Consider the following 10,294-nt stretch of genomic DNA (forward strand, 5'->3'; position numbering starts at 1 on the left):
TTGGAACTCCCAACCACCCGCTGTACTGTGTCTCTCTCCTGTAGCCCTGCAGGCAGAGTGGGCGTATCTCTGCAAACGTAAGTCGTAGAGAGTCAGTGGTGGTGGCGTTGGATTCGGGGTGAAAAAATACATAGTCCTTTACAGGCATCGTGATCTGACCTTGAGTTTCCCAGAAAATGTAAACATGTTTCTGATTGGATAGTGGGAGGTAAAAAAAAGGGAAAAAATATAAATCTACTCGCGGACCACTAGGGGACCACTGTTTGAGAAACACTGACTTAAAGGGATAGTTCGGTATTTTGAACCCTCGGCCCAAATAACATGTTTTCCGTCATGATCCCTACTAGTAGAAACCTGCTCCGCCCATCCGGTAACAACTGGTTGCCGCCTGCCGCATAGTGTTTTGCAAAACGTTTATCATATTTTTCAAAGACTGTCGCATATATGCCCCTATAAACCTATAGCCTATAGGTTTCTGCTGCAGTAGGGTCATATATGCCCCTATAAACCTATAGCCTATAGGTTTCTGCTGCAGTAGGGTCATATATGCCCCTATAAACCTATTGCCTATAGGTTTCTGCTGCAGTAGGGTGAGATGGCAGCCAGGAAGTTACCAGACTGATGGAGCAGGTGGCTAGTGAAGTTATGGTTTCTGCTAATAGGAAGTATGACGGAAAACATGTTATTTGGGCCCAGGGTTCAAAATACAGAACTATCCATTTAATATAAATCTGACACAAACCAGCATGCACAGATGGCCACTGACTTCTACAGTATGGCGATAGTTTTAATGCAGTGGCCTACCATTCTATGGTGTCCTTGCCATCCAGGGCGTGGACAATCTCCTCCCTGCAGATCTGCTGGTGTTCTGGGTTGCAGGCCAGACAGTACAGGGTGAAAGAGATGCTACTGGCTGTGGAGTCATGGCCCGCAAACATGAAGGTGTCCACTTCTGCTCGTAGATCCTCATCTGACAGACTCTGTTGATTTTCATCCTGAAAGTGTAATAAGAGGAAAATAAAAGAGAACCTAACATACTGTTTGTCAAAGTAATGCTAATAATAATGATATTAATAAACTTATTTGTAAAGCACAGTTGCACAAGACACTACAATGTGCCTCACATAAAACAGAAAAAAACATGCACACACCACAACTATTTAAAATGATATTAAAAAAGAGAGAAGGAAAGAAAGAAAGAAAGAAAGAAAGAAAGAAAGAAAGAAAGAAGAAATTAATGTTCTGGAAGCCTATTCGGTAACCCTTTATTTTGTACAATAAAGGGTTACCATGTATTCCAGTAATTGGGAGCATAATTACTAAAAGCAGATTCACCTGATTTAGTTTTCACCCTGGTAGTGTTAATTTTGTCTGCTATTTTTTTTATTTAGTCTTAGTCTTAGTCCCGTGTTAAATGTCCTTGTTAGTCTTTATCATATTTAGTCAACCTCATCCTGTTTTTATTTAGTCAAGTTTTAGTCGACTAAAAGTTTGAGCATTTTAGTCTCAGCTTAGTAAAAAAAAAAACATAAGGATTTTAGTCTAGTTTTAGTCAACAAAAACTGTTCACATTTTAGTCTAGTTTTAGTCAATGAAAACTGTTGAATCTGCTGATGCGCTTGCACTAGTAATGGTAATTCGAAGCAGTGTTGGCAACTCTTTCCCAGGGAGCTAATGCTGACTCTGACAGTGTCGGCGTACGGCAGTAGCAACGACAAGTGGATCGTGTTTACAGTCCCTGCTCAGCCCGCAGCTGAGGGGAGAATGGAGGGAGGCTGGCTGTGCTGTGTGGAAAGCACTCAGACTTCTCTGGATATAACGTAGACAAGCAAGTAGCTGTACATTTTGGAACACAATGCCTGAGTTTTAGTCGACTAAAAATTTTAGTATTTTAGTCTCGTCTTAGTCAATGAAACTAAAAGTCTAAACATTTTAGTCTCGTCTTAGTCTTGGGGAAAAAGGTAGTCGCCTAACATTTTTCGTCATAGTTTTCATCTACGAAATTAACACTGCACCCTGGGTACAACTAACAGACCGGTCCCAGATGACCTCAGCGGTCTGGGTGTCTCATATCTTAAGAGCAGTTTTTAAATCAATGATACGGCACAGTGGAAGCCAATGCAGTGATCTAATAACTGCTGGTATATGTATGGTTTTCTTTGTATTAGTCAGAAGTCTGTGAGCTGTAACACCAGTAACCAGAGTCGTCAATGTAGCCTATCCATAAGACCTTCTAAACTGCAACTGACAGTGATGTGTTCTCTTTTTCCACCACACGGAGGGGCAAGGCTAAACCCAAGTCAACTCAGTTTGTGTTTACTAGCCTATTTTCAGATCAACTGTATCAGTCAATAAGAGAAAGCACATGGCCTAGTTTCAGCTCTGTATTTACCACTACACCCCAGGCCCGGTTTTACAGGGGTGCAAAAGCACGCATTGCACCCTTATTTTAATTGTCTGCATGCTCAGTTGAAAAGAGTGGTAAAAAAAAAAGTATATATATATATATTTGTTTTTATAAATGCTGCAGCTGCACACTTACTGTTTAAACTTGAATTATAATTGTTGTTTTTCTTTGTTCTTTGATGTGAATTTATGGCTTTTTGGCACCTATATGTAACCTTTTAAGGTTGAGATAATTGTATTATCATTATATGGTCCAAATATTTCAGTAAAGCACTTGAAACACTTGAAATATTCTTGCTTGGCTGGTATCATTCTACTTGAAATGATGGTAAAATGCATAATTTTTAGTAAAATAACATGTCAAATTTGTCGACCCGTGCATGTGCACCCCTTCCTATCTAGGATGCATCCCTAGTCATCTTGTTCTGGAACCGGCCCTGCTACACCCCTGACCACATGGACCTGAAACTGATCGACTAACCAAAATGCACTTTCAAATTCAGTAGTCAATAGCCTTTTCAAGATTCAAGATTCAAGATTCAAGATTTTTATTGTCACTCCATGGTACAAGTATCACGTGTGAAATTCTTGTGCTACCTTGCCTACCTGGATTTTTAGGTAGTGAGTATGGTTGTAGAATATGGCTCTCTCCTTAATAACTGTGTGTAATCTTAATGAGGAGTAACAACTGTATTTAGTTGCAGTTAGTGGCATTTAGCCCATAAAGGCAAGACACATTTCTTAGTCAAAAATGCCCTCTAGAGGCCATCTCACAAAACATCTCACTATTAAGAAAATATGATGCTTATTTATGAGTATGACTGAATAGACACCGTCATAATGCAGAGTGGCTCCTCTCCACTATAATTACATTCATTGAATGTCAATAATATTGTGGACTGTCAGGTGTTAGAGGGCACACTGTCACACGCTTTTTGGTTTTGTTCTTCACTATCCGGATTCTGGGCCAAAATATTTGACTGGTACTCTAAGGCTTATAAAATAACCCTTCAGCCGGAGGCGGAGCTTTCATCTTCAGCTGTTCTGAATCTTCTCTACTCCTCCCTACGGCTGTGCAGCAATCTCTGACACAGGGGACGACTGTCGTCAAGAGACTCATTCTAAAGGAGTGGAAGTCCCCCTCTCCTCTCCACCATCTTTTCAGTTGTGGCTGACGGACATGGTTTCGGTTGTCTGCATAGACTCGACTATTTGGGACCCGTTCCTGGCCTACTTTGACAAGGTTAGAAATGAGTGACTCGTCCAGCTACTTTAAAATACTCCTTAATTTTTTTTTTTTTTTTTTTTTTTTTTTAAGTACCTAAGCACCTTACACGTCTGGTAGCACTGTGTTGTAATGTCGGTATGTGTTTTGTGTGTGTGTGTGTGTGTGTGTGTGTGTGTGTGTGTGTGTGTGTGTGTGTGTGTGTGTATCTGAGTTTGTTTCACTTTTGTTCTGAAAATTGAAAATAAATAAATAAATAATAATAATAATATTGTGGACTGGTTTGGGGTTGTGATGACATAACGTACCCTTGCACAGAGAAGGATGTCCAGAAAGTCTAAGCTTCTTTTGGCTTGTATCTGGTCCAGCTCCTTCTCTTCCTTCAGTGCTTCTCTCCTCTGTCTTATGACTTCCTCTACCAAACAATGCATCATGGAAGAATACACATGAGTATTACTGTACATTACTCACTATAATCGTGTAACACAAATAATGTCAATAGGTTTACAGCACCCTGTAGCTTAAAGTACCTGGAAACGAGAAATATTTTTTTATTATTTAGCATTTTGAGTTCATCACATCACAGGAACCAATGTTAATAAGCCACCAGCCAGATTTGAACGATGATGAACTTCGCAAAGTATATAAATTTAGGTTTGACAGTCATGGCAAAAGTCATGAGAATCAATTAGATTTTAGAGTGTATTTTCTCCCGCGGACTGTGTGGGCGTGTCCCGTCTGCAGCAGGCATTTTCCTCTCTCTCTCTCTCTCTCTCGGAGACCTGCTCGGAGGAGACCTCTCTCTCCGTTTAGAGAGAAGGAGAGAGAGAGAGAAGGAAAGAGAGATGGAGTGTGTGTGTGTGTGTGTGTGTGTGTGTGTGTGTGTGTGTTTGCGCGTTGCTTGGCGAACACACTCGCCGCTGCGCTGCGAGTGCACAGCGCTACTGTGTGTGTGTCTGTGTGTGTGCGCGCGTGCGTGCATGCATGTGTGTGATTCGATTAAATCTTATGACGTGATAAGATCATGCATTTTAGCACCGCGTGCTCCGCTCTCTTCAATGAGGAAATGGAAATCCAGACCTTGTAGAAAAGTGTCGATTTTTGGGGTTAGGGTTGAAAGTAATTCTCTCTCTTTTCTGAGGCACACAATTACTCACATAATACCCTAAATTTCAGAGTTAGAAGGTTTTTGTGGATTTTGGTTTCCAGGGACTTTAAGGTGGTCTATCAGATCAGCATCAGTGAGCTTTACCTGTATGACTGTGAGCCACCTTTACTGCCTTCCTATATCTGAAGCCATGCGGGCTGAGGTGGAAAATGATATCGCTGTGGTACGGAAAGGTCCTTAACCGCAGGATAGTCAGATAACTGAGATCATAAACAGCTTTGATGTATGCACTTGTTCCGCTGAAATGAGAAGACAACTTTAAATTAAATGTTTAAATTATCTGCACTTACAACTGACACAGGTGAAGTAATTGACTGACCCCTCCGTCTGACAGTTGCTGTTGCAGCTGAAGGCACATTTCATGATGCTGTCCAGTGTCATGAAGCTGACATGTTCAAATAACTCAAACGACACATTGGTTTTGGCGTAACCCTCCCATTTGTCCTGGAAATCGTGAGAAAACAGAAGTGATCTCTCTGCAGGAGCTGAACAAAACAAATTCCCACAAATATCTCTATTCTCACACACTGATTTACTCAACCAACTCTGTTCACAAATACATCTACACTATAATGCCAGCAGTGTAGCCGCTTTCACACCGGCCTTGAAAGCGATGCATGTTACGGATTATGTCATCCGTAATGAAAGCGGGGTGGTGAATAATTGTGTTACGCCTTTCGTTACGCCAGTGGAGGTAGTCATAGTGCCGCATCGGACGCCATCCCGCCTCCACCTGAAAGCGTAGGAGTCCGATTGACTTCAAGTTTGGGGAGTGCGCTGATGGGAACTTGACACAGTGCAATCCCGAGTTTTGTGCAATACGGCATTGCGCCACCAACTGGCAACACAAAAATCTGCTTATCTCGATAGCCATTCATCTGATCGACTTCAAACTTGGGGAGTGCGCTGCTGGGAACCCGACATGGAGCAGTGGCGAATTTTGTGCAATTCGGCACAGTGCCACCTACTGGCAACACAAAAAGCAGTTTATCTCGAGAAACATTCGTCCGATTGACTTCAAACCTCCGGAGTGCGCTTGCTGGAGTGCACTGTCACATTTTACGCAATTTGGACTTATGCATAGTCATAGTACCACCTATACTGCAACAAAAAGCAGTTTATCTCAAGAACCATTTGTCCGATCAACTTCAAACTTGGCGGGTGCGTTGCTGGGGACCCGAGAAAACCCCTTAAACTTTGTGCAATTCAACCAGTAAGATCACAGCTTTCACATATCTCCAGGACTGTCCGTCCGATCGACTTCTGTATGTCTGCCCTTCGCGTATCTCCAGAACTGTTTGTTGGATCGACTTCAAACGGGGGACCTGATGGAGTGCAGTGTCGTGGGAAGCACCCACGGGGTGGTGCATGGGGGGAACGGGCACTGCACTAGTGTAATTATACTAATACTTCTAACTATTATTATTATAACCCGTATAACAACATACAATATATATTTTCATGAACATACCAACATAGTTTTGGCCGAATCTGACATCAGTTTTACATATGGCTTCAAAACACGATAATGGAAACCTGGGATCAGGAGCTTTCTGTTGCGAAACCACTTCTGGCCTTTTGACACCAGCAAACCATCTCCTAAAGAGAAAATAATATATATGTATGATATGCGTACATGTATTCATCATAATATACACAACAGTTCTCCCATATAGATAGAGGTTTAAATAAGCAACTCCCTAATAGAGGGTATGCACCAATGTCACTTTCCCACTGGAACACTGGAACATGCCCCCTGAGCAGCAAAACATATGGGCAAAACATTCAGCAGGTTCCTCCCTGTTGTTTGGAGCAGCAGGTCTCGTTTATCTAAGCTGATTACGGCATTCAAGCCCCCCCCCCCGCCCCCAGATTTTTTTTATCCCATTTTTATCCCCCATTTGTGCTAATTTTAATTAAATTTTATTTTATTAATATTAATTTAATTTTAATATTCCTCGTTGCTGCTCCACCCTCTGCAGATCACGCTATTCCAACGAGTTCCCCTCGCTCCGAACAGGCGCCCCGAACGACCAGAGGAGGCACCACTTCAGCGACCAGGATATTGCATGTTTTTGGTGAGGAAATCCCCAGGGGGCACGGGGAGAACATGCAAACTCCACACAGAAAGGCCCTTTTGACGACCCCACCCGGGCGGTGGGCACCCGAGGAGATGTGGACGGGCACACACTCCTTCAGCGCTCACAGCGTCCCAGGTGGGAATCGAACCCAGGACCTTCTACTGTAGCTGTGAGGTGACAGCGCTACCACTGCGCCACCGTGCCCCCCACGGCATTCAAGCTTAACGTTCCTGCCACTCAGTGGGCGTGACCCCGCAGTGACTTCTGCTTCTGTGACATCACGTGCATACCCTCTATAGAGACACTGCGTAACGCGTCATCATTCAGAAGCCACGCCCAAGACGGGGGGAAACTGAAACCCCCTCCTCCAATCCTGGCGTTCTCCTATGTCGCGTGCATGGTCGGGGTCTTGCACAAAAAGATCGTATATACGGAAGATGAACACTCCAACTTACTTCTTGACAGCTAGATCCACATTTTTCTTCTCGGCAATTCTCAATGGCTTCCTTGTTTTGCTCAGGAGTACAAAAAAACTTTAACTGGTGATTTTTTACATTTGTCTGCGCAGCCCACCACACAACAGCTTTTAGCTATGTTTAATTCAAGGAAAATGACGCTGGTGTGTGGAAATGAACGGAGCTTTTCCCCCGTGATGGGCGTGGCCTATTTCATGCAGTGTCTCTATAGGTTGCGTACAAACAGTAGGCTACAGTATATATAGTATGAAAACAGCATGCATTCTTACCAATCCATGGTACAAGAAATTGATATGCAAACTCATCTTTTGGCTCTATTGAGAAATGAAAAATGGTTAGAGAATTGCCTTTGGTTATCCAAACACACACACGCACGCACGCACACACACCACACACACACACACACACGCGCACACACACACACACACACACACACACACACACACACACACACACACACACACACACACAGACACACACACACACACACACACACACACACACACACACACACACACACACACACACACACACACACACACACACACACACACACACACACACACACACACACACACACACACACACCTGTTGATGCCAGTACTGTTTTCACATAATCTGGGTGGTGGATATTGAGGAATGAGACAAAAGGACCGAGCCACAGTGGAAAAGCCAGAGGGTATTGTTCTCCCCATCTCAGCACATTGTTAAAATCTTGTCCATCTTGTTTCAACTGCCAGAGAAAAGAGAACACTTATTTACCATTCACTTTGGCTACTAGAGATGCACTTTTCTTTTTTAAATAAAATCTATTTCCTTATTCGATTAATTGGTCATGTTAAGGATCAATTAATCGATGAATCATAAAAAAACAGCTTTTGACATACAAAATAGAAAATACAAAATGCAGGGTTTTTACACCTGTTTTGAGGCCGACCCAACAAGTTGATCAACCAACTAAGCTTCCTGCATTAGCTGTAATTGTGCTTGTGGACGTGACATATTTCAACATTGTATTGCAATGTTTACAGGAATACTGTTGTCTTTTTGTGTGTAATTCTCCCACACTGGACTTTCTGCCTGCTAGCTTGGCTTTCTTCTTCCTCTGTATGAGCAGTGAAAATAAAATGTCGCCTTTGTGGTGTTAAATCATTGCAGCAAAAAAAATAGAAATGAGAAAATAGCACATAGCCTACATTGTTGATACCCAGTTTGGTAACACTTTACAATAACGTACACAAATACTGTAGTAGTTACTAGTAAATGAATCATTAACTAATAGTTAGTTTATGAGTAGCTAAGGAATAATTTGTCATTAGTCAATCACTAGTTAATCATAGTTAATGAGTAGGTAGTCATTAGTTAATGATTAGTATCTAAGTTCCTGAGTAGAGTAGTTAATCATTACTTAATGATTACTAAATGTCAGCTTGTGAATATAGTAGTTAATCATTAGTTACTGATTAGTCGGTCAGTTCCATGAGTAGAGTAGTTAATCGTTCGGTAATGATTAATAAATGTCAGTTCGTGAATATATTAGTTAATCATTAGTTAAGGTCACATTGTGAGTATAGTAGTTAATCATTAGTTCATGATTAGTTGTTAGTTCCTTAGTAGAGTAATTACTCATTAGTTAATGGTTAGTCAATGGTCAGTTTGTGAGTATATAGTTAATTGTTAGTTACTCATTACTTAATTACTTTTTGTGTACCCTATTGTAAAGTGGTGCATCATACTCAGTAGTTTATGAATACTTAATTATTCCTTAATTATTATCCGTCTATTAGTTAGTCTTTTTGTGTACCCTATTGTAAAGTGGTGCATCATACCCAGTAGTTTATGAATACTGAATCATTACCTGTCCATTTGTTACTCTTTTTGTGTACCTTAATATAAAGTGAAAGATATCCTTATCAAATAAACACTCGCTCCGTTCAGCCCCAAGATTGTTACATTGTAAGTCTGGGTTGGCTCTCTAGCATCTGAGCTAACCAGCCTGTTAGTTGGTAGAGCCATACTAGGGATTGTAGAGCCAGAGAATAAGTATTATGTTCTATCCACATACTACTTTCTGTTCAAGTACTTATAGTTTTAAAGGTATATTCCATCCAAATACTACTTCATGTCCAAGTACTTAGGTATGTTTCAGCCAAATACTACTTATGTCTAAGTACTTGTGTACTAGCCATACTATGAATATGTAGAGCCGGAGACCAAGTATTATAGTTTTGAAGGTATAGTCCACCCAAATACTACTTTCTGTCCAAGTACTTATAGTTTTGAAAGTATATTCTGTGCTTTAAAACACAAGTACTTGGACATAAGTAGTATTTGGCTGAAACATACCTAAGTACTTGAACAGAAAGTAGTATGTGGATAGAACATAATACTTGTACTATATTCTCTGGCTCTACAGATCCCTAGTAGCCTATGGCTCTACTAAGTAACAGGCCGGTTAGCTCAGATGGTAGAGAGCCAGACCTACAATTTGACAATCTTGGGGTTCAGGGTTCGAATCTCACCTGGAGTGAGTGTATATTTGATAAGGATATCTTTCACTTTATATTAGGGTACACAAAAAGAGTAACAAAACGACAGGTAATGATTCAGTACTCATAAACTACTGAGTATGATGCACCACTTTACAATAGGGTACACAAAAAGACTAACTAATAGACAGGTAAAGATTCAGTATTCATAAGAAACTGAGTATGATGCACCACTTTACAATAGGGTACACAAAAAGAGTAACTAATGGACAGGTAATAATTAAGTAATGAGTAACTAAAAATTAACTATATACTCACAAACTGACCATTGACTAACCATTAACTAATGAGTAATTACTCTACTAAGGAACTAACAACTAATCATGAACTAATGATTCACTACTATACTCACAATGTGACCTTAACTAATGATTAACTAATGATTAACT

The 10,294-nt window shown here is 41.0% G+C and overlaps 1 protein-coding gene across 1 annotated transcript in view; it reads right to left on the reverse strand.

The window, feature by feature from the left end:
• Window positions 1-10,294, reverse strand: part of LOC310798916 (uncharacterized protein) — a gene marked incomplete at both ends in the record, with an annotated part of 32,418 nt that overhangs the window by 21,444 nt on the left and 680 nt on the right. The window contains 7 exons of the mRNA XM_083661474.1: window positions 805-995; window positions 3,940-4,046; window positions 4,884-5,038; window positions 5,119-5,243; window positions 6,271-6,398; window positions 7,626-7,670; window positions 7,945-8,089. Coding sequence (XP_083517600.1) covers window positions 805-995; window positions 3,940-4,046; window positions 4,884-5,038; window positions 5,119-5,243; window positions 6,271-6,398; window positions 7,626-7,670; window positions 7,945-8,089 — 896 coding nt within the window. The remainder of the gene's footprint in view (window positions 1-804; window positions 996-3,939; window positions 4,047-4,883; window positions 5,039-5,118; window positions 5,244-6,270; window positions 6,399-7,625; window positions 7,671-7,944; window positions 8,090-10,294) is intronic.

The sequence above is a fragment of the Poromitra crassiceps genome (assembly GCF_964638095.1).
Source record: "Poromitra crassiceps genome assembly, chromosome: 26".
NCBI lineage: Eukaryota > Metazoa > Chordata > Actinopteri > Beryciformes > Melamphaidae > Poromitra > Poromitra crassiceps.